The sequence below is a fragment of the Uranotaenia lowii genome, chromosome 2, assembly GCF_029784155.1.
Source record: "Uranotaenia lowii strain MFRU-FL chromosome 2, ASM2978415v1, whole genome shotgun sequence".
Taxonomy (NCBI): domain Eukaryota; kingdom Metazoa; phylum Arthropoda; class Insecta; order Diptera; family Culicidae; genus Uranotaenia; species Uranotaenia lowii.
The window spans coordinates 243933080-243959271 of NC_073692.1; the positions used below are offsets into that span (position 1 = coordinate 243933080).

Genomic DNA, 26192 nt, shown 5'->3' on the forward strand with positions numbered 1-26192 from the left:
CAATTTCGCAAGCGAAAACTGAGAATTCATTCAACAAATTGAAATATTTTTTTGAAAAATTAAAAATAGATTTAATTCCAAATCTCTAATTATATAAAATTTAAAATTTGAATTTGTAGTAATAGAACTCATAGAACGTGATATATTTGAGACTCAGATATTTAGACATTACTTTTAAGATTTCATTAGTATGGTGAAAAAACAACTTGAAAAGGTTACGATTTTGAACAGAATTGAGAATTTAAACTTAAATTTTCGTTATCGAAATATTTTATTTTTTTAAAACTTTTTTTTTATTTTACCAGAACTCAAAATGAGAACTAGAAAGCAGAATCAGAATGCCAGTTAAACATTTTTTTACAGAAATTATAAAACCCTTTTATAAGGCCACATCCCGCGACCGATCATTAAATTTTGTCAAATTTAGACTATTTTTTTAAATCCATTAAATAAGCATTTCTGAATTAAAATTTGCCGTAATTAAAAAGGCCCGTAAAAAATTTATCTATTTGAAATGACAGTATTATGTGCATAACAAACAAATGAACCTCAATGGCTTTTAACGAATGTTCCAAACCAAAAAAAATAGGCTTATTGTTGAATTTGAAAAAAAAAATAGGGACAAACCCTCGATTAGATTTTTCTATAATAATTTATCTCTTGTAGTACGCATTTTAATCATATAAAATTTTCAATGCATCTTTTGAATATTTCAACAGAACACATCGAAAGTCTGTTTTTTATTTAGGAATAAGTGATAGGAAAGAATTGCACAAAAGTTTGAAATGATAAATTTTATCAGGTCACAATGGTAAATCGCCACATTTTCAATGATACTAAGTTGTACTCGTTTTGAAAATGTATGGATTCAGAAGAAAAAAAATCACTTCCGTTTGCCTAAACAACGAAAATCTGTGGCGATGTGAAAAAGGATAATAGCTGAGTTCACATCAGGATGCGATCACCATTATTTGTAGTAAGGATAAAATGAAATGCGGCTCTTTCAAACTTGGAATTTTCCTTAATTTGCCATTTTTGGCTCTTCTGTCTGAAAAGGTTGCCGACCGCTGCCATAGGGCGTTTGCTACACACACATACAAGAGGTCTGTTGGGCACACATTAGAGGTTTTTATATGCGAAAAAAGCTAAATTCAACCAACATGTTGGTTTTCCTTTGATGAATGCTCAGTTTCTCTAAAAAAACATTCAAAAAGTATATTTCGGTTCATTTGCTAACAAGTGGAAACGATTCTGCGATTATTTTATTGAATATCGGTGGGGAACCAAGCAAAACAAAAATGAAAAACAAGCCAACCATCATTTTAAAGCACATTAAGTGGTACCCCCAGATCCTTTGTTCACGTTTTTGGGTCTATCATATAAAATTTAGAACCAGGAAGATGAAGTTAAGAGTTTTCGTCACGAAATTGATTGATAAACTTGAGCAATATTTGTCCCGCTTCCACTAAAAACGCTCATATCCTGTAAAAAGTCTTCATTTTTATTGAAGAACTTCACTCAAAATTAGAAAAAAAATCACAAACAAGTCAAAAAAATATTTAACTTTCGAAAAATGTGTCGTACATAAGAAACTTTTCAATAGTTTTCATTAATTCTTCAAAAAAAATCCTTTTTTAGTCGATTTGTATTCATTTAACATGGGGCTGTCACATTTGTTTGCCCAACGGCTTACTAATACTAATGCACTGTGCAAACGCCCTATTGGCTGACTGCAGCTACATAATGAATAATATGATCTTGAGGCCAAGTAGGCGGGCAAAACTGAATTACATTCGTGAAAATTTATGCGGCACAGATCCGTCTTCATTCTCGAAGGTTACTAAAGTTAACATGGCAACAAAGGTTTTAATTTATAAACTTACGGTGAATAACTGCTTGACTTTGAAAATACGTCATTATTTCAGGTATGTTGCCCATTCATTGACAATGAAATTCCATGTGATTCGGAACAAATCGTTGATAAAATTTTCGGAGGAGAATCTTTCAACGTCAGGGATTATCCTTGGGTGGTCTTAATAATCGATAAATACCGTAATACACCAAAATGTGGTGGATCGCTCATAAATTCCAACCACATTTTATCTGCGGCTCATTGTTTTAATCACAACGAAACAAATGCATAGTAAGATTTAAAAATTATCAAAACCAAATCAAAGATTGAAAAATTAACTTTTCTTTTGACAGTGAAGTTCGAATAAGTGAATGGGACTGGAAGAGTGAACAAAACTGTTCAAACGATGAGACGGTTTGTCGCCAAATATTTGAAATTGAAAAAGAATTCATACATCCGTTGTACGATTACACAACGAGTTATCCAAAGAACGATATCGCTGTACTGAAGCTTTCGGGTTATGTGGATCCCTTTAATTACATAAAGCCAATTTGTTTACCATCTCAGGAAATCTTTAGAAAACTTAGATTCGATGGATTGAGTCTCGAAGTTGCTGGGTGGGGTACAACAGAAGATGGTAAAATCAAATGTTTGTGACTATGCTACAATTTAAATTAGTTTTGAACTACAATTTCAGATATTTACAGCCAAAAGGTAATGAAAGTGAAGCTCTCTGGAAGATCCCTATTTTGGTGCAATGACCTGTATAAGGAATTTCCATTCTTAGATAGTTCGCAGCTTTGTGCTGGAGGTGAACAAGGAAAGGATTCATGTGCCTATGATTCTGGTGGCCCCTTGATGTACAAGAATGGGGATCATTGGGTTCAGTTAGGCCTCGTTAGTTTTGCGCCAACAGAGTGTGGTAAATACAACTTCGCTTCTGTATATACCAATGTTTTTTACCACCTCAACTGGATCGTAGATACTGTCCTGGGTAAGTACGAGATCATTAGAAATCTAAATTTTATATAACTTCTGATCAACGTGGATTCACGTACGGATCAAACCATTAAAAATGATTGTTTGAAATACTTGTGCAAAACTAGAATTTTGCATTTGAAACACAATTGTTCTCTAATCATTCAACTTAGCTCTAAACATTCGGTAAAGCCGTAATAGGAAGTAAACAAATATCAAGGATAATACTTCTTAAAAAATAATTTGAACCCTACATTCAAATCATGGGGTAAACCTTTCGTTAAAACTTGTGTTTTAAGATCACACATCTTGCATTGGCTGATACACGAGGTACAACTAATAATCAAGCTCAACACAAGATGCCAAAACGAGAACCTGGATTCAATTCTCATTTAAAGTGATGTTTTTGAGAATCAGTGTGGAACCACAATGCACACCGTGGCAAGGCAATGTAATCATATAGGGATAGTCTGAACAGATAAATGAACTTTTCAGGTGCAGAGAACTCATAGGACCCTACGTGTAAAGATGCTTTTTCAGACAGGAAAGGGAAGGGTTACTCGTTTTGATGGGAAATCCTACTTGACAGATAGGATTGACGAATAAGAAATTTTATAATGTTCACAAATATACAAATTAAAATGAAAAGAGCTCACCAATTTTTTATTTTAACCCGAGTAGCTGCTGGCAACCATGGGGCAAACGAACCAATATTGTCACTTCAGATCTTGAAAACTACTATTCTCTGGTCACGATGCCCAATCCATTTTTTGAATCTAGTTCCAACTTTGAATACTTTCTTTGCTTCATTTCTGGTAAAACTTGATGTAGTGCAGTTCAAAGCAATTTTCAATTAAACAGTTGAAGTTTTTCGATTAATTTTGGATTTTTGCTAGCTTGATTTCGGCAGATGAAAAAAAAACTTGTGTTTTAAGATGGTTATTTAATAAATTGACAAATATCTGCTCTTCTTTCGTTTAAGGTAAATTTAATGAGGCTTCTAACAAAAAGTCAGGAAAACCGAATAATGATTATACGACACCAACTTCAGTGCTAATGAGCACCACCGAGTACAAACACCAGACGAATGTTATTGCAAACACTTAAAATGCCGAGAAAATATTACATCAGCCATGATATTGGTACCACGGATGGTACTATGGAAAACCGAACTGAATCATCTAAATCAACTCGGATATAACAAGTGCTTTAGAGAAACATACACATTACATCATGGGTGGCCAAACCGTGGCCCGCGAAAGCCAATTTGTAGCCCGCGGGGCTTTGATAAGCTTCAATGCTATAAAAGAAGAATTATACTTATAAAACAGAGCAAGGCAATATGAGAACTCCCTATAAAATGACAATGGTAAATTTTCGGTCTTAAATATTTGAATCAAATACCTTTATTCGTAATTTTAAAGACAGTAATCCGCGGGAACTATACAAAGTATAAATATATTCAACAGCTCGAAACAAAAGCCAGACATCATCAAAATGATAAATACGTTCAATTTTTATTGGACTTTGAGAATAGATTTCAAAATTTTGTAAAGCACCGTGTTCTTTTTCATGTACCCCTTTCCATTTTCCGACAGCTTTTTGCATGGATTATTAAAAATGGAACACTGTAAAAAGTGCTGCGATAACCAGCTGGAAAATGTCATCACGTTGGTCTGTTTTAAACATATTTGAACAAAGGAAAGTATTCTGCAAGGCATGGTTGGTCCGCACTTCTCGAATCCGACAGTGCGCTGTTTAAATCGCACTGATATCTTCTACGATTTGTAGAGCACCCTGGGTTGCCAGGTGCCCAGATTTGTCTGTAAAACCAAGACTTTTGACCCTTCGTCCAGATATTGGTCAGACACAGATTTTGCCCAGATTTTTGCTAAGAGTGCCCAGATTTTACAGACTTTCAAAATTGAGTGATGAAATCAATCTTCATGTAGCGAATTTGATCCGTAAGTGCCTGATGAGACTGAATCTCGCTTGTATTCATTGGTATTTGACCAATCATTCATTAAACACTTTTTTTTTAAAATAAGATCGACGTGGTACGTGGTAGGAAACAGTGTTTGTTATATAGTTCTGAACTCGAAAATAACCAACCTCTACCCAACACCCCCCCCCCCCCCCCCCCCACCCCTACTCACACGCATTGCCAAATTTCTTGTTTTATTAGTACCAAATTCGTGATCTTCCTTATGCACAGACATACCCAGACTTTTTTTCAATATTGCCCAGATTTTTTATCCTAAACACCTGGCATCCCTGAGAGCACCACACTTCATTCCGAAATGCTCAACACTCGTTTCCGAGTACAGCCGAAGCCAAGTGTCGAGCAAAACCGGTGCCCAATACCAACACTACTGTGTGAGCAGGAGAAATTCCGAAACACACAACTGAAGTGCATTTTTTTCCTTCTCTTCCTACCACAGTAGGCAAACAAACAGCACGAAACGATATTGCTTCTTCTTCTTCTTTTTCTTGTTGGGAAAGAACCAAGCCTACTGAGTTGCTTTAGCGCTGCTCCCCTACACTTAATGTGATGATTTTTTTCCCTTGCTCTCACACTGGCGAAGCGTTCTCTGCTCTTTGATTGAGTGTACGCCCGGCGTCTGTATAGCGTACGGTAGACAGAAATTTTCCCGTTCGTAACCGGGCCAGTCAAATCCAGGCTATTTTATCAAAATTGTATAGTTCTAGACATCTGTATTCTGTAGTTTAAAACCCAAAATCTGGGTGATATCTGGACAAATTTGGTCAAAATCCATTTATTTTCAATAAAATTCAAGAAGAAAAAACCCTAACAAAATTTTCCATGGAAACCCGCATAAATGAGGATTGTAACCAAACTATTGCTTCGAAAGTCAACGACGATTTTATCAAGAGTTAAATAACTTTTAGCAAACGACTATGGGAATTGTAAAATACATTGCTTGAATCGTTAATTCTGAATTGATTGTATTTTAAATATGTCGTTAGGTTATGTAACTGTTAAAAACTGTTAAAGCCGTTGTATGGGAGAACTGTTCTACAAACAGTTTGCTAAAGGTTAAAAAATTGTTTGAGAAAACGTTTTCTGAGGATGGAACTGTTATTGTTACAGTTTTGTTATAGGAACCTCGTAGCTTAACTTTTCATGTAAAAGTTTTGTAACGATTCGACATCACGTTCTTCCAACGTTAAGCAAATGATTTACGGGAGCGTTTGTGAATGCAACACGCACACATATGTACATAATATTTCGATAGTTCAATGGAATTTCGGATTGTTTTTATTGAAATTGAAATAAACACTTCAAAATATTATAAATTTTATTGCAAATTAACTTACATTTTATCGCCTTTCTTCCTGAAAACCGAACCTGTTCAGCAGTAACTGCCCACACCGTTCCTGTCTGAAGAAGTTTGAGCCCGCAATGTATGATGTGCTCCATAACGAAATGCCGTTCAGACTTTCCGGAACAACCTCCGGCACCCGCATGGTGCTCGAAAGGGTCGGCAAGGGATGGTAGTTCAGCTGGAAGCACTCCATTTAGCTTAGCTTAGCTTAGCTTGATCGACTACTCACATCCACCTTAAGTCATTGAACCCGAAATGTTACTTTAAACTATTACTAAAACTGATTTGATACTTTTGTGTTCGATTTTATTCCATCATCACTAATACTTAAACATTTCGGATTCCAAAACCGCAGGCGTGGCTAAGTAGAACGAATTCCACATCGCCAATGGTTGCTACTCCGTGATTGACCGAGGCCATCAATTTTGTCCAGAGGTCAAAAGAATCGTGTCTGGGATTGACAGCATATTCTCAATGAACAAAACTGATGCTCTCTCTTTATACATCAATAACGGCGCCGGCCACGTCCAAGTAGTCAATAGATAGAGAGGAAAATAAGAGAAAGGGATGAAAGAAAACAAACTTATGCTTTAGGACCGAGGTCACCTCTGCATCCTAGCAAAACAATTTTGGTGCGGATGTGGGGAAAAGGGATATGATCAGGAAACACTTTTGACAAGTGGGGATTTTTTTTTATTATCTGACAATTTGCGCCGGGGGTCTTCAGATTTTCCCCAAAATTGAAAATTTGGTTCATTTTTGCTACTTAAAAACACATGTATTTTTTCAGATTTCTAACATTTTTATTTTTTGAGTTAGCTTCGGTTAGATTTTTTTGTAAATAAAAAATAACCATTTTTCAAAGCTACATAACTCTGTTGTTTCTCAACGGAAATTATAAAATAGCACATCAAAATGCATTGAAATTTTATCAGCTTTCCAAATAGAATAGTTGAAAAAAATTAAATAATGACCTTCAACATGAAAAGTTGTAAATAAACTTTAAATGGCTTCTAAAAGTACCGTCTGCACCACCGAATATTTTGCAAAAAATACCATTGTATAGCTCGATTTATGATGCAACTTTCATCTGAAGACACCAAAGTGGGTCATTAACACCTTGAAGAGTTATGAAAGGAATAATGACAATAAATCTCTATTTTTGCATCAAAAACAAACAATGGTCGAACAACTGCACTCAAATATGGAGATAGCAAGCACTTCTAACAACATGGAAACAAAAGAACTTGCCAAAGCAGGTAAAAAACACTACTTATTCGTGCTTTGTAGAGTGTTTGCAGCAAAACTGACTTTAAATTTGAACCAAAATTCTGAGTATCGTATTGTTTAAGTGATATAACTAATAATGGGAATGTTGCTTTTACAACCTGGTCATATACTATATAACTTATTAATTTTTCGATTAAAGATCATTGTGAAGCATAATCAATGCCAATAGTAGAAGGTTCGGCCCCTGTGTTTGGGATCACAAAAATGTGATTAAAAAAATGAAATATAGACGTGCTTTACATAGTTTTTATATCGGGAGCTAAGCACTGGACACCAAAATCCTTTCCCATTGATCAAAAAAGTATGAGAAAGTGGCACAAATCTTGTAGAAATAATCAAAGAGCTCAGTATGGCCAGCCCAGGCTGTAAAATGATGAAAATATGATACTTTTACCGTATTCGTTTTCTACATTCGCCCAGTTTTAAGGTTTACCATACTAGAACGAACATAATTCGTCGTAAGTGTTTTGCTACCTCGATCGCTCACACACGAATCTTCAGTGTTCCACCGTCCATTTTAAATCAAATCTGGGGAATTACGGATGCAAAACTTAGCGCATAAACTTCTAAAAATGACAGTAAAACGTGCATAACTTGTTGTGACCTGGTGCAAAACTGGGTATAAACGAATACATTATTAGATTTTTGGATATAACATGAAGTCAGTTAAGCTGCAACAATCTACCGACCCTTCTTTCATAACAGTCCCATATACAAAAATAAGCAAGCGAGACAATCAGCTTTTTCTGTTTTGGAATATATGTATTTTTAAATTGTGACCACCACTTTCAGCATAAACGAAAATCGTTTCTAGGTTGTCATAATAAATCGTTAGGCCTGAAATTTTCGAAATTGGGTTATTGGTAAGGTCGAGAGCACCATTTTTATTCATTATGGGACTGTTAATCGACCATATTTGAAACCTTTTTCGAATATACTAGCATAACAGTCCCATACAAAATATATTTTTCTCACCAAGCTACTTTCTAAGACTTAAATTTGATCATTTTTGAACTTCTAAATGCAATTGTCAGAAAAAGAAACATACTTTTGCCAAATATCATGAATTCCACATTGTAAGTTGGATCTTTTTACGATTTTTTATTGCATCCGATAGTTTTCCGCACAGGAAGCCAGACCTGCCTTCGAAAACTAATGTGCATCATTCGACTTCAAGTGAGTTAAAAAAATGTTTAAATGATTCAAAGCAATAAACTAAAGACTATTTCGCCGAAAGAAACATTGAAAAGTAACCAAATCCGTGGTATTTCATATATGGGACTGTTATTCAGGTATATTTCATATAGAACAGCCACGAATTGATATTTTTTTTTCGAAATTTCTAGAACAAAACCTCTTTTTTTAGTCTTTTATGTTGAAGCCTTATGTTGACCTAAAATGACGAAAATTCATATGGGACTGTTATGCGAGCAAGGGCAGTCTGAAAAGGACGAAAAAATAGTGTTTTTACCAGCTTTGATAAGTTCTTTTGTTTCCATGTTGTTAGAAGTGCGCGCTATCTCCATATGTGAGTGCAGTTGTTCGACCATTGTTTGTTTTCGATGCAAAAATAGAGATTTATTGTCATTATTTCTTTCATAACTCTTCAAGGTGTTAATGGCCCACTTTGGTGTCTTCAGATGAAAGTTGCATCATAAATCGAGCTATACAATGGTATTTTTTGCAAAATATTCGGTGGTGCAGACGGTACTTTTAGAAGCCATTTAAAGTTTATTTACAACTTTTCATGTTGAAGGTCATTATTTAATTTTTTTCAACTATTCTATTTGGAAAGCTGATAAAATTTCAATGCATTTTGATGTGCTATTTTATAATTTCCGTTGAGAAACAACAGAGTTATGTAGCTTTGAAAAATGGTTATTTTTTATTTACAAAAAAATCTAACCGAAGCTAACTCAAAAAATAAAAATGTTAGAAATCTGAAAAAATACATGTGTTTTTAAGTCGCAAAAATGAACCAAATTTTCAATTTTGGGGAAAATCTGAATACCCCCGGCGCAAACCCTTCAGATAATAAAAAAAAATCCCCAAGTGTAAAGATCTTATTTTCGAAACCTATTTCCTATGCTTCTATTGTTTACTATAACGATCTTATTTTTTTAAATCCAAAAAAATGTGATTGGCTCAGTTATGATACTAATAAGAAATAATGCAATGATATTTGTTCTAAAAATAATAGCTGCTTTTACTTTAGGTAAGAAAAGTAAAAACCTTCTTGAGACTTGGTTTGATTGTATCAAATTCAATACTTGTTGATAAAATTTGTTCATAAATTTGTATTGCTTCTACAAGCACAGTAGCCAAAAATACTGCGACATTGAATGGAAAATGGCATTTAGATTTGTCTTATTTTTTTCTTCTCATCCGAACTTGCTTGCTGTACGGCTAATGAGCAACTTTTTAGAATAATTTAAAAACTAAAAAAAAAAAATTTAGATTTGTGAAATTTTTTTCGCGGAAAATAAATTTCAACCTGAAGTTTCACTTTATTAATCTGTATGTATTAATTTTGTGTTTTGGATGCATTAAGATTTTTGAAATACATGATAACAATCAAATGGGTATTGGGTGCTATTTTTTTAAGTTGGTCTTTTCGAAAATGTCAAGTTATGTAAGTCAAGATCTAGGAACAAAGTAATCAAGTCTTATTTCGTCTTTTGTTTTACAATTTAGCTTTTGATATTATTTTGAAAATTTTAGCTCTCTTAATGTTTTTATTTTATTTTTACACTTTACTATTTACACTTATGTTAAACTCATGTCTGTGAACGTAAGTTCCAATTCCTTAACTTAAATTTATACTGTTGTTTCTGTTTAATGGCTTCCTTGTTAAGGAATTTATTAAATTTAATTTTTTTCATGAGAAAAATGCCTGTCCAGAATTTGGTAGCGAAAAATCCTATTCAACAAACATGGTAAATCAGATTTTTTTGGGGAAATAAGCAGTTGATAACTATTCTTCATTTCTGTCATAATTTAAAATGTTATCCTATGTGTAAATTTAATATACTTTTCTTTAAGAGAAAAAAGCTCTGGGACCTATGTGTGATAATTATAAATAATTGTCATATAAAAAATCTAATACTTCTACTGAATTTTACTTTAAAACTCGCACTTGAAAATTTTAATTCTAATTTCGAAGCAACAATTTGGTATTGAAATTCTTGATCTAAATTTAACGATTTATTTTACAAATATTATTCCCCATTTTAATTAAATTTTTATTTGAAATCTAGGTAGAAAACTTAAAAATCTTGATAAAGTTTGATAGATTAAATTGATTTGCTATTTTTTCATATTTTTTCTCAACCAGTTACAAAACCAAACTTAAAATCTGAATATGGATGTTTGTGTTGGTAATTACCAAAATATCCCTATTAAATTAATGTTTTTAATAAACATCGAAGAATGTTAAAATAATTAGATTTAAAAGAAAACGGTTTGTTCGAAATAGTTTATACAATCAACGAGTAAAAAAGCTAAAAAGCCTATTGTTATGAAGAATCTATTTAAAGTAGGGTTTGCCGAATAATTTTCATTTGCGATTGTTAAATATGGTTTAATATATTAAGTTCTCCGTGTTCTTTTTTTCAATTTTGTCCTACACTGCAAAAAATCCACCCTTAGGATGTATGTTTCCTCCACACATAAGGTCTTCAAAATTGCTCTACGCATATATTTCATATACTTTATATGAACATCATATGTCACACATAAATTGTATATTCATAACATGAAGTTTATATGATATTGATTCATACATTTTATGATTTTCGTCTTTGAAAATTTCCGTGATTTCAAAATGGCCACCCTTAAGAAAAAGTTGGTGTGCACTTTTAAGTGTGAATTCAAACATTTTGATTAGGTAAGTATTACCACTTACCACTTCATCAGTGGTATTACTCTATTATAAATAAAGCATTGATTATTGATCTCTTCTGATCCTCCCCACAGGAAACCAATCCCTGACTACTGCCATAGGAGGCAAGGACGTCGGTCTGGTGTCGATCGAAGCCGTCGATATTGTTCCAGTCGAATAAACGTCGTCTTAGCTGCTGATTTTCCGGTGCGGAATCCGCATTTCTGTGCCAATGGAATACGAACGCGAGACATGTAAGTATTAGGCTTAGCATTTTTATATTTACTTCTATTTAAAATAAAAATTACAAAAATGTTTCGAGCCATCATCTCACAATTTTTTCATTTCCCTCCGAAAACCTATTCGAACAAAATAAAACGTCTTCAAGTAGGCCTACACGTAAACGCCTAGATGTAGGCAGATGTTTGAGTGCAATGTATGCTTATAATATTTATGTGTGGGATTTTACTTTTATGTGACGCATATAAAAGTCATAATTTTGTATTCTATATGTGTGGACACGTTATTTTCAAATGGGAATCACATTGCAAAAATCTATAAGGCTAACACATATCCCCAATATGTGGATTTTTTGCAGTGTACATATCTATTCTACTTGTTTTATTCTAATCAACTACACCGTTTGAGAATTTTGAACGAAGCATTTAATCATTTGATTTCGAGGAAAATTACCAAACCCTTATATCATGAAGTTAAATTTATAGAAAAAAAAGAGCATTCAAATGTCCTCACAAACGATGAACCATCTGTATAATAGAGAGAATATTTGACATCTGGCATCATTGCGATTACCTTATTGATCGATTTGGTCAAGTTGGAAACGAGCCTCAGAATTGTTGCGTTGAAACAAGGGTATATGCTAGGATGCTTCTGATTTCAAATGATGTAAAAACATCGTTGTTAGTACCTAGAACACGGGTGAGTGTGAAAATGAAATATACTTATCTGTTAATCATGTGTACATTATCTGTGCACCCCATCAACACATCGAAAAATATATGGTTATCGATTCCGGATCCAAAGCTATACTGGAAGCTTTCGCAATTTTATAGCACCACCTGATTTTCAATTCTGGTATCAACCTATTCGAAAGCTCTCTTTGCGTCATCGATCAACCAAACATAACACCGCAGAAAAATTATCTTTTTCTCTTCTTGAATGACAATTAGACTTCACACATCGAAATAATGAAAACAAAACTCTTTTTATCATCATCAAACCACAAAAATTTAGCAAAATCTCAGCTGCTCAAACACCATGACCTTCCCATGCACCACTAAGACGAAGAATATCCCGACTATCCTGTCAGATTTTTTGATCAATTCTGCAACTGGGTTTTTTTCTAATTGGAACTTGAGTGGGAACACATAGAAACATCTAGCTAGGACACGAATCGTCTCTTTTTAGCGCCATCTGATATCATTTTCAACAGCCTTTTCCCGATGTTTTGATAGCAAATGTCTATTCCGTTTACCCCGAATTCATATTTTTTCAATTTAATATGCCGCGAAATCCACTTAACTTTTTCCTGAATTCCACACGGAATTCACTCACAAACACTTGATCTACCGATTTCGCTATAAATTATGAATTTAGAAACGATAACATCTTAATTATTTCACTTTAAATTTTCTTCGGAATGGAACGCGTTTACTGCAATACAGTGCTCCCAAAACCAGTTCAGCTGGAAGCACTCCATTTCTCTTCAAAGGTGCTAGGGTTGCCTTGAATGTTTCATCTGTGTTTTCATTATCTGACATTTTTCGTAGCTGTGGAAAAAAGAAATGGTTAATGCTCGTTATTAAATAATGATATTAATTACCCTCTCTTACCTTGAATTTAGGGTCCGTTACGCTGCACATCACCATAGATTCGGAAAAAATCCAAAGCTTTGGGAGAAAACGCGACTGGTTTGGAAAAGGACAATTTTTCACTTTTCTTCTTCTTGAAGTTTTCTTTTTTCTTGACACGCGTTTCGGTCAGAGGTGCCAGGTGTCCTGATTTTTCAGGATTTGTCCTGATTTTCGAGAGACCGTCCTGATTTTTTTAAAACTTTTGAATCGTCCTGATTTTTGAAAAAAAAGGTCTGTGAATCGTCCTGATTTTATAAAAAATATTTAAATTATAGCTGAATTTATAATTAAATGATGAGGACATCAAACAAATCAAATATAATCTTTGACTCATATGATATAAGTGGCGTTTTTAGATGTAAACTGCAGGCCAACTATAAAGGTTCCGCTCGCTTCAGTTGCATAGTTTTAGGCGTCTTTAGCACATGTATTCCGCCATTATATATGCAATTTAAGCAGAGCTTCATGTTATTTCCATCAATCTAGTGGTGTCCTGAAAAATCTTAATTTTTTTCATCGCGGTGTCCTGATTTTTGTCAAAACCACCTGGAATCCCTGGTTTCAGTCACCTTTGGACAAACGCTGTAGGTAATCGTCCAGATTCAATTTCACCATTTATGTATGTTCGACGTTAATCGTCAACACCAAACAATCACTTTTCCTGATATAGTCACTTTCTACGAAGAGGTAAAAGTTTGATTTTAATAATTTTTGTTTTAAGGTTTGACGTAATAGTTACATAAACTGAGATAGTTATCAATCTAGGAAACCGTTGATGTATCGTAGAAACCGTTAGATATAGAGTTTTTTGGTATGCAGGAATACATCAGCAAGGTTAAAATAGTAATTTTGGTTTTCAAAAAACAATATGATTATTCTGATACAATTTGCTCATTTCTTTTTGTTTTTGACGCAATACTCAAAAATAATAATATACATAATTCAACTTAAGTTTTTTGTTAGGCTTTGCAAACAATATGAAGGACCGAGTCTTTAAAGAGTGTACGGAATCAAATTGCGACACACAAAAATATTCGGCAAAATTCACCCAATCACCTTCAAACTTTCAGGGAGTTAAATAAAACATGTTATGAATATTTTCCCATGTTGGTTTTATTCAATTTCAATTCCATATCCCAATGCACGAACCTTCTTCTTTACACTACTCATAAGGTCCTGTACAACATTTAGACCCACTTTTTTTGCGTGGCATTCCTTGTTTTCTTCATTTCTTCCTCCTTCCTTAGGATGCATCCGAAGTGTCTGCTTCGTGATAGCCGCACTTCCGGTGCCTTCGGGGGGTTGAGATGCCTTGGCACGAAATTGACTTCCTTAGCCTTGTACCACTCCAAAACCTCTTTCGAGTAAAGGCACGAGGCTAAAACCGGCCAGAAAATTGTAGGACCATCATGTGACTCCAGAAGAGGAAGTAGACGCCTTTGGAGACATTGCTTTAGGTACATCTGCCCATTGACCGTTCCAGTTGTAACGAATGGGGTGCTGTACTTTCCACACGAGCAAATTGCTTGCCAAATCATGTATTTTTTGGCAAACTTTGACATCTTCTGCTTTCTAACGTCGTCAGGGACATCGAACTTATGAAGAACTGGAGCCCTGGAAGCTGCCGGTAGTCTGCTTTTACGTACGTCTCATCATCCGTAAGGAGGCAATGTGGTTTCGTCAACATCAGCTTCTGTGCACGTGTTTTACCTACCGTATTCTGCCGTTCATCGCGATTAGGCGCTTTTGGACTTTGTACGTGTAGTTTTGGTTAGATTCAGTTTCTTCGCCACACCTCGACCTGAACTGTTGGGATTCCTCTTGAAAACTTGAACTACCCGCTTGTGATCCTTAACATTATGCGGAGGTCCATTTTTTGCCACTTTTTTTTCTTTCCCAACGATGGTCAAACGTTCGTGGTACCGATTTAAAACACGAGACACCGTAGAATGGATCATTCCCAGCTTCTTGCTGATGGCACGATCCGGATTTTCCAGGTACGTACGCAAAATTTCTATGCGCCGCTGCGGTTCTTCCTACTCCGTCTTCGCAACGATTGCCCATCTGCTAGTGAAACTTACACAGCGTAAACAACTACACATTGAACTAGTTCCACCCAAAATTTCAATAGATAATACTCAACGGGTAAAAAGTGACAGCCATTTAAAAGTGGTGCAATTTGATTTCGTACACCCTTTACTAAATTGTGTATCAAATATCCGGCTGAGCAAGTCCAGGAAAACCGGGCAATTTGGCAAATTTAGTATAGCAATTTATGATTCAGTCAAATAGAATAATTTTAACTTAAAAACCATAAGTTGATGCGGTTATCTTGAGTCTAATAAAAGTTATCGTTCAGAATTTGTAAATTTCTACCAAACATTTTTTATTGAGTGCCGTAAGATGTTTTTAATTGATTGATATTGAAATGTCTGTTGAATGCCCAAATCTGCAGAAGCGATTTTCAAAAAATACATTTTTCAAAAGATAAAACAATGTCTGCATATTTTTCTGGTTTTTAATTTTCATAATTTTTATTAAATAAATATGTTTCAAGAATATAAAAAAAATAAAAATTTAAAATTTTGCCAACATAAATTTTGTGGGCCGCAAACAAATCTCATTTTTGAAATTTGGCGCACCAGCTGAAAAGTTGGCCATGCTTGGCTTGCATGATTGCTTTTAGCTAACGAGCCTCTAGTAAACAAAAGAGACGAAATGTCACGATTGGAATTTCCGAGGAAATTCGGCGGAATCAAGTGTCCAAACTAGCTTTTCGCGCTTCCTGGTAATCTACCATGCGATTGTGGTTCATGGTCGGTTAGGTCGGAATTACTTTTGGTTATTCTCATATTCCCTTGCAAGGCCTAGCGACCCTGAGAGAATCCGTAAGTATTGACAGAGCTAGCTTGGAGAACTTACCAAGTTATTTCATACGTATTTAATTTAGGGTTTCCCCAGATGATTAAAAAGTTTCAGCAATAGTGTAATCAAGCCGGTCAACTCGTGAATATTTAAATCCTAATTACCTTATCGGCAAACATTTCACGTTTGAGTTTTGAACCTGTACACCAATTGAAGGATGTACGTTTATTGTTGGTCTCAGTAGCAATCATTTAAACGTTCACACTTTCTCCTTTTCTTTACTATTAATATCTTAACAAAGGAGAAGACATCATCAAATTATTCTACAGCAAAAATTAGTTAAAAATAACATTCGATCGAAATTTATAAACATCAGTCAAAACAAACCGGCTTCCAAGCGATTATTTCGATGCGTCACTTGGCGATAACGATTTGTATTGTTAGTAGCTGTGAAGACGGCAAACGGCCAGGATGTTAGTAGGACTGATCTCAATTGCTCTAGGAGCTTCGCTCGTTGCTGGTTTGAAATTGAACGATCCGTGTGTGACGCCTTTGAAAGTTTCCGGACGGTGTGTTCCAACGCGAGAGTGTGATTACGCAACTAGAATTTTGGAAAATCCTATTGTAACCAAGGCACAACACCGCTTGTTACGCGACAGCGTCTGTGGACAGATTCCGGGAAAACCGCGAAAAATTCCCTTGGTAGGTGGTATGGATTATTTTAATTTGAAACTATCTTGAATTGAGTTTTAATGTTCGTATGCTAGATTTGCTGCCCGAATCAATTGAATCCGGTGACATGTGGATCAATTTCAACCGCTAGTCGAATTGTTGGTGGAGAACCCACGGAACTGGAAGATCATCCGTGGAACGCAGTTATCCTCTATGAGCGCCGCGGAAAAGCAATTCCAAACTGTGGCGCAAGTTTGATAAGTCAACGTTACGTTCTGACGGCGGCTCACTGCGTAGTGGGACTTTCGTCTAAGCAGAAATTGTAAGTTGATCGACACTTTAGATGAAAACAAGGGAAAGATAGCTTAGTTGTAAAACACAGGGAATTGCTTTGGCTGACAACTTTTGTCCAATGAAGAAATGGTCCGTTTTTTCTCCATCTAAATATGAGAGGGGAATATAATTTTTAATCCGCTTTTGAGTCTCAATATGACATTATTGGAAGTTTGAAGGCTTGTCACTTTATTCGGGTGTATCCAAATTAAATATTTTTCTCGGGGACCCACAATGAATTCTTAAAATCTTTAATTTTGCATCATTACTTTTTTTTTTGGACGCACACTGAAAGCCCAGGAAAAAACAATCCCTAATTAGACCTTGAGTCTCAATTTAACACTCCTCGCTTAAAATCTCTTGTTTCTCGATCGATTTTAACAAAATGTATAGTTTTGGAAACATCGTAATCAGAGCTGCGATTGCTCCCAGAGAATGAAAGAAAATTGACTGCAGTATAAAGTCCGATTCCCGTTGGATTGATAAAATCGTCAAATTCAATACAGCAGCGTATGGTATATTCCATATGCTGGAATATGATTGTTTTGCATAACCCGTTTGTTAACATCAAAATTTCACCAATCCAAACATTTTTTTACGATTTCAGCTAGTGAATTTATTTTGTAGCAATTTTTACCCCTGAATGTATGCAGCACTAGACTCGTTCACTTTTTGGCATTTTTGCTGATCACAGTTAGGGGTTACCATATCCTGCAGCGCCAAAAAGAGTACATTGAACTCGATTTTGAAAATTGAAATAAGGAGAAACGAATGAAATCAGGATATTTTAAGTCTTTCAAATAATGTCAACTAGTTGCTAGTTGCATGACTTAACTGGCAATTATCTAAAGTCTGTTTCACACAGAATCTGGTTGCATCTTTTCATTCACTGCAGCACTCCTAGTTGTCACATCGCGAATCTATTGACAGTGTTTTGATCCGGATGGTTTGTTTACTTAGTGGTGAAAATTTCATCAAGATTGAAGCAGTCAGTCAAAAGTTATCGACGATGGAACGCGAAAGGCTAGAGAAAATTCTGCACACTCACGTAGAGAAACCGACGTGGTCAGGGGTAAAGATCGCGAAATTCCTGAAATATCCAAAAACGACTGCACATTCGATGCTGCAACGTTACCGGAAGACCCTTACGGTGGATCGAGCAAAACAAACCAGGCGTAAAAGTGGAACATATGACCGGAAGCTGCGAGCAAAGGTAATTCGATCAGTTCACAATAATCCTGGAATCTCCTTGCGTCATTTGGCGAAAAAGTTCAAGACGAACCACAGTACAGCACGACGAATTTGTTTGCGAGAAGGCTTGCGGTCGTATCATGCAAGCAAACACCCCAACAGGACGCTGAAAAAAAACCTGGTTGTCAAAACCAGGGCAAGGAAGTTGTACGAGAAAGAGTTGACCAAGTACAACGGGCGCATTTTGATGGACGACGAAACTTACGTCAAAATGGATTTTGGACAAATACCCGGTATCAAATTTAACCTTGCGAAGCGTAAAGGGAATGTTGCGGGTAGATTCAAGTTTGTTTTTGCAGATAAATTTGCTCGTAAGTTGATCTGTAGTTGTGGGAAGAAGACAAAGATTTTCATCACAGGGGACACAATGAATGGAAATGTTTACAAAGAAGAATGTCTCCAGAAGAGGGTTTTGCCATTCATTCGGTCCCATTGCTCATCGGTGCCAATCCCTACAAAATGACATTTTTACTTTTGTTGTACGTTATTTCTTTGCGGAGAAATGATCTATTTTATCCGACCAGGTTCTATGTGAAACAGACTTTATCAGTTTAAGATTTTGTGTCCAATTTCTTTTTGTTTATATGTAGGGGAGAGTGGGGATACTTGATCCGCTTTTCTTATTTTCACCATATCTTTTTGGAAAAATTTTGCAACTCGTTGTCTTTGACATTTTCTGACAGCTTGTAACTTCAAGTTTCTATGCTCCAAAAATTAGAACGATACTTGAACCCGTTGATAAGCTAGAAGCATTTTCGTGGGAGTAAAAAAATTGCGATTTTTCTGAAGTTAGGGGAGACTTGATCCCCTATTGAAGGAGACTTGATCTTTTATTCAGGAAGCCCTAATCCATGGAAAAAATCAAACAAAACCCCAAGATAGAATGTTAATTGACTATTTTGGTCATGTTTGTTCTCATTTCACAATTTATAGCAGACATAAAAAGAAAATTCTATAACTTTGTCTCAACGCTAATAACATTGCATACTTAAAGGCGCTATTTTATATAATTAAGAGAAAATTAATTATTTTCTTCAGACAATTGTTTGATAAATATTAGTTTTTGGATAAATATTAGTAATTTCGTAATCAGCAATCATAACGATCAATTCAGAAGAAGAATATGCCGTTTGGAAGGGTGATCAATTGTACCCAATTCTAGGGGATCAATTGTACCCATAATCAACATTTTAGAAAACTCTTTCTGAAAAAAGTTGAGAGTTTTCCATTTCTTTGAAAATATGGCATTATGAAGTTCATTTTGCACTTGAACGATTGATACATTGGAACAAATACTTTTTTCATAATTTTCCCATGTAAGGAACATTTTAAAGTGATGAAAAAAGATCTTCAAGTTACATTTTGCGAAATTTTTCAAACAAAGTTCAATTACTCAAACAATTATTTTGTTAAAATTTTTTAAACTACAAGCATTGTTATTTTGCTCATTTTGGCACATTTTTCTAGAACATTTGATCTTTGTAAGACATTCCAGTTTCGAGATATAGCTAAGGAATCAAGTATCCCCAAGGATCAAGTATCCTCATTCTCCCCTAATTATAACTGACATGATAAAATAGTACATTAAAAAAAAGTTATTTTTTGCATTTTGCGGGTTTTCTGTACTTTGGTGAACGATTGGTGCACTTTTGATTTGTGAACGTTTCTTGCAAATTGCTGTTGTTCATATTGCCTATTGATTGGGCGTAGTATATTTCGCAGTTTATTTAGACGTCTTGAAGAAAACTTTCTAAAAAACGGATGAAAAACAGAACTATCTAAGCTGTTGTATTTAACTTATACAAAAGTATTGCTAATCAAACAGTGAACTTGTTTTTAAAGAAAAATCCCGATTTTAATCGATTCGTTGTGCCATCCTAAAAAGTGTTGGATCTCAGGTACATTTGAATAATTTTGTAAAAGATTTTCATTTGAATTTCGATTTAATAGGTTTTTGACAGTGAAAATACGATTAATATTTATTATAACTTTTTTTAAGGTATCAAATTCGCCTCAGCGAATGGGACACATCAAGCCAATCCAACTGCACCGAGGTGGAGGAAGAGGAAATCTGTCGTCAAAATTTCGAAATCGAACAAGTCATCCCGCATCCGGGATATTCGACACGTAACAATAAGGTAGTCAACGACATTGCTTTAATTCGACTGAGCACGGACGTGGAATTTACCAAATTTGCAAAACCAATCTGCTTGCCCTTGGATCAGGAGATCGGCGAGAGGCCGATTGAAGGCGAACACTTAACCGTTATCGGTCGAGGATTAACAGAAAATCGTTAGTAATCAAAGCTAAAGTTATCATTTTTTTTCATGAAATAAAACCCAACTTTTACAATCCACAGAAAACTCAAGCAATTTTTTGAGAAGCGTCGAGCTCATGGGGCAATCACACGAGCAATGTAACAAAAATCTGGCCAGAATAAATGTGGCCCTCGAGGAGACGCAGCTTTGTGTCGGTGGAGAGGAGGGGAAAGATTCCTGCAAGGGCGACTCCGGAGGTCCCCTGATGCGATTTGTCAACGGCATCTGGTTCCAGGTGGGAGTCGTTAGCTATGGCTTCAAGTTCTGCGGTACCGAGGGCGTGCCGGGTATTTATACAAATGTGGTGAAATATCTTGACTGGATCAAGGAGGTTGTGGGCGATAAATAGGTGAATTTAATGTGAATTATTAAAATCCAAATCTGTTTCGCTCCATTTATGAGAACGTCCTAATCAAATGTGAAATAAGTAATAGAAGCCGTACGAAAACATACTCCTCCAGTCAACTTCGCTTTTAAATTTCGTACTTCAGACCGAAAAATTCCGCAAAATCCTGAAAGAAGGTTAAAAGTACCTATGTGGGTGATAAAAATTAGCTGAAAAAGATCATTTAACTGGGAATCGTTTACACATGTTGCTCCATTTATCTGAGACATAAATCTATTCAATGAAGCATATTGAATTCACGCCTTTTCGAATGGATATACTCATTCCGGGATCGTTTAAATGATTTAAGCAGTCTGGTTTATCTTAACTGTTTGTTTTGGATGGTATAAATTTAAACATTTTAATATCCTACATGCCCCACACTGTAACTAGCCTGCATTGATTTGCGATGGCTCACAGTTTTGAGCCAACATCATGAATCTGAAATTACTAGAGTATGCAAACTCAGATGCTTTACCGAACAAATGTATGCATACACCCTTATACGTTGCATATTCGACAGGGACCGGATTCCGATTCGATTACGATACCGATTTGTTCAAATACTATATCAATCTTCTGCCGGTGCCCGTTGCCTGAATCGCTAGTTCTGCTGCTGTGTAATCCTTCACAGAAGACAGTAAATAGTAGGAACTCAATGTCTATGAAACCTAGCTAGTTTGGGATCACTCTGTGTAATCTGAAATTCGCATACATATGCTCGATTGCTCAAAATTGATAGCTCAGAGTTGATAGCTTTCATTCGTAGAGTAATTCGGGACACGTGAATTTTGTTTAGTGAACATGATTTGAACTTCAGCTTACATGTAAACATTGAAAATCGTTTAGTAGTAAGCAAACACTTTTATTCATTACTTTATGACATCCAAAATAATTGTTAATCATCAAATGGCGTATAACATAAAAATACTAGAGTGACAAAATTGTTGGTCAAATCATCAGGAAGAATCAGAGTAAGCCAATATTTGATAACCCATGAGCTTAATCATTGTCGCCGTTTAGTGTGGTTTATGTTCCCGTTCTTATGATTTGTTGTTGAGTTTTTGTTTTCCTCCTTCTGGCTGAACTTAACGAAAAAAGCACCAAAAGTTTATCTCGTAAAGTAGCCTCACTCCAAGGGACGAAAACAAGCTTTTTTCCGCTTCGTGTCAAGCCGTAAAATTTAAGTGCACCCGAAGGGTTGTTTAGAATGCCATAAACGGGCCACCAAATCAAGTAGGCAGTGATCTTTTTTGCCGTTCTATTTAGCGCGGGTTGCTTCGGATGGGATGGATGGAGGCGCGCTGTTTCGCTGTTTGGATGGACGACGAGACGCGACGCGAGAACGCGAATTGATGTTGGTTAAGTGATGTGATGTGTTGCTCGTTGGCTAGTAAATGGTCTTTGGCGTAGAGATGGTTCGCTAAAACAGGGAAGATTTTTATTTTACGATGACCCATTTAAAGAACCAACGCGTGGATGCGTGTTTGTTTAATTTTGGCAATTCCCTATCAAGGGATTTCATAAAAAGGGGGTTTAAAATTCAAACTGCAGTTTAAAACCGAGGAGCCCTTAAAAGTTATCAGTTTACCAACCAATGAAAGCCGTATTTCATTCGATGACGCAGCCATTCTGAAGGCGACAGCCAAGCTTAAAAATTCATCATCTACGGGTCCGGACGGGATACCAGCTATTTTCTTGAAACGTTTCATGCCACATCTACTGACTCCCATTAGGCATATTTTTCGAGCTTCGCTGGACTTCGCAATCTTTCCCTCGCTTTGGAAAGAAGCTTACATGTTTCCTGTTCACAAAAAGGGAGATAAGAAAGATATAGACAACTATCGTGGAATTTCAGCTCTTTGTTCGATAGCCAAACTGTTCGAATTGGTTGTTCTGGATCCGATTTTCTCGTCCTCGAAGCAATACTTTACCAACGATCAACACGGATTCTTGCCAAAACAATCCACGACAACGAATTTGCTGACTTTCACATCATTCGTGCAAGATAGCTTTGCCATGAAGTCCCAAACTGACGCCATCTATACTGATCTGTCTGCTGCTTTCGACAAAGTAAATCACGATATTGCAATCGCAAAACTCGAACGCTTAGGATTCGGTGGATCCCTCCTGGACTGGTTTCGGAGCTATTTAACAGGACGAAAGTTATCAGTGCAAACTGGAAATTACTTTTCAAGACAGTTCTCCGCTTGCTCAGGTGTGCCTCAGGGAAGCCACTTGGGACCGATAATTTTTGTCATCTATTTTAACGATGTACTCACTCTCTTGGACGGTCCAAAACTTGCGTATGCCGATGACCTCAAACTTTTCCACACCATCAATGGCCAAGACGATATCGATCTCTTGCAAAGGCAGTTCAACACCTTCGCTCACTGGTGTGACACCAACTGCTTGCCTCTGAACCACAGCAAATGTGCGGTCATTTCATTTTCTCGCAAGCGGAACCCTCTTTGCGCAGAGTACACTCTCGGGAACGAAACCATCGCCCGGGTGGAACACATCAACGATTTGGGAGTTATCCTAGACCATCGGCTGGAGTTTAAGACTCATACGAATTACATCGTTGAAAAAGCATCTAGAAGTCTTGGCTTCTTATTTCGCGTAACAAAGGAGTTTAAAGATGTGTACTGCCTGAAAAGCCTGTATTGCAGCATAGTCCGCTCAACTCTCGAATATGCATCTGCAGTTTGGTGCCCATTTTACCAGAACGGAGCTGAACGAATAGAGGCTATCCAGCGGCGCTTCATACGGTATGCCCTGCGACACTTGAACTGGTTAGATCCGTTTCGTTTACCCAGTTACGAAAACCGTTGTCGCCTAATTGATTTAGACACGCTTCAAAATCGTCGAAACGCTGCACGTGCTTTAATCGTAGCAGATCTCCTTGCGTCGAGAATCGACTCTCCTACGCTGCTGGAGGCTATTCCCCTCAGTGTGCGGCCCCGAGGATTAAGGAACCAAAATCTGCAGCTCTATGTTCCCATCCGGCTGAATAACTACGGAGCCAACAGCGCTCTAGTTGGAATTTTGAGAACTTTCAACCGCTTCGCTGAGTACTTTGACTTCGACGTTTCAAGAGCTACTTTCCGAAGAAAAATTTTAATGGTTTCGAGAACTTTGTAGTTTTAAGTAGTTTTTAATTTATTATTTTATTAGGCTATCATTAGGATCAACATGTGATCCGTTGATGTTTTACACAAATAAACATAAACAAATAAACAAATAAGAAAGTACAGACGTCAAAAAAAATATCTTTAAAAATTGGAAACGACTTATTATTTTGGAGTTTACCTGCATTTTTGCCTCTGTGTTTTTACTGTGAAAAGTATGGAAACTCAATCTGGAAGTAAACCATATATAAATTTGTATCAATGCTTAGAAAATGATTAGAAAAAACTTGGATGGCTTAGAGGCGTCGCTATGTGTTTTTAAGAAACCATTAAAAACTAAATTGAAAGCTGTTCTCGAATGAATACACATCAATGATATAAAATATAATAATGATACAATGATAATGATACACTCACCGGAAATGGCGTTTGGACAAATTTTGAAACGTTGAGCGATACCTAGATTCGAATATGTATAACAGTCATAGTCACCATTTTTCATTCAATCAATTGAAAATTGATGCTAAGAATTGCTCATACTCACAAATCTTTGCTGCCTTTCAAATGAAAACTTAGTAGAGCAAGTTCACTGGTGTTGGGAAAAGGTGGTAGAAATTTTGACACTTTTAGCACATTTTGAAAACTTTACCATGCAATAACATTTTCAAGATCTGCAGCCTTCAAGTTTTTTTTACAACATGTGTTCTATTTTCGCATGCTGTGATGCATAAATAACAATATTTCTATCACATACGACTGAAATAGGAACTGATGTAAAAACATTCAACGCCCAGAGATCTTGAAAACATTTTAACATGGTAAAATTTTCAAAATGTCAAAATTTCTACCCCTTTTTCCAACACCAGTAAACTTGCTTTTATGAATTGCAATACTAGATCAAAAACCTTTTAGTGTTCATTCATTTTGAAAGTACTTACCAAAGTTTTTTGATACACTAGGTTCTCCGATTTTCACAGTAAGTAGGCGAGGAGTGAGCGGGGCTCTCAATGAGTTTGTTTATTTTTTGCTCAGCTTTTCTGTGGTTTCTTGGTAAACAAACTTCATGAGTTCCGCATAGTTGCAAAGCCTCCATAGCCAAAATGGCTGAATCGGGAATTCGTTTTTCGGTAACACCTCTTGAATATATACACACCTTGGTACTTACCACATACGGTATTGTCAAGGCTACCAGCAGGACTGTCAAATGAAAGCTATTTATTTTCCTGTGAAACCGTGTTTATTCATTTTCAAAGTGAACTGAAAATTAGAAGTGGCTCGGTTAAATTGCTGATAAATATGGAATTCCAACCTACTGCAGGTACCACCGGTGCTCAGAAAAGGATAACATTTTCTGATTTAACCGATAGATACATGAGAAAGGAGGATAACGTTACGTACATACTGCGCAATTGAGCCCGGAAGTTTGTGTCGTTATTCTCAAACCAAGCCAACACCCAGAGACTGCCAATCGTTCGGAGTTTTTTCAAAGACGACATGCCCACGAAGAAAAAAAGAACCATCCCGAAACGTTTGGTAGCAATCGACAGGCAGCCAACGTTTGAATCAGTTCTAAAACTAGTGACGTACCATAACCTACCGTTAGCCTGCGTTGGCTGGGAAGGGTTCAAATTAGTTTATGGACCTCTAGCCGGAGCATTCAATTTGACCCTGAATGAAGAAAACTTGAGTGGTTATCTCGATGATGCTGCTGGGAGAATCCGAGCAAAGTTGTCATGTTGACATGTTATTTGTATCCATGTAAATTATGCCTTAGATGATCAAGTCGTGACTAGGACTGTTGGTAAGATAAAGAAATTTCTGTTTTTTCTTTTTTGAAAATTTCTTACTGCTTGTCAGGAATAATCGAGGTTAAGGAAAGGCAAACAGCTGTATTTAAAAAAAAAACAAAATTCTGGACACCTACGGTGTAATAATTGATAGTTTTTTCCGTCACAATCGATAACGGGGCTAATATTTATGCTTGCTGCCGTAAAAGGGCTAAATAGTGATTTGAAA

The 26192-nt window shown here is 36.0% G+C and overlaps 2 protein-coding genes across 5 annotated transcripts in view; one reads left to right on the forward strand and one right to left on the reverse strand.

Moving 5' to 3' along the window:
* LOC129746201 (uncharacterized) overlaps positions 1-26192 on the reverse strand; it is a 380075-nt gene that overhangs the window by 224473 nt on the left and 129410 nt on the right. The window lies entirely within an intron of this gene.
* Positions 16519-21034, forward strand: LOC129746203 (CLIP domain-containing serine protease B15-like). The gene is made up of 4 exons (XM_055739758.1): positions 16519-16788; positions 16854-17080; positions 20342-20634; positions 20702-21034. The coding sequence occupies exons 1-4, from the start codon at positions 16558-16560 to the stop codon at positions 21007-21009; spliced, it is 1059 nt and encodes a 352-aa protein (XP_055595733.1). The 5' UTR covers positions 16519-16557; the 3' UTR covers positions 21010-21034.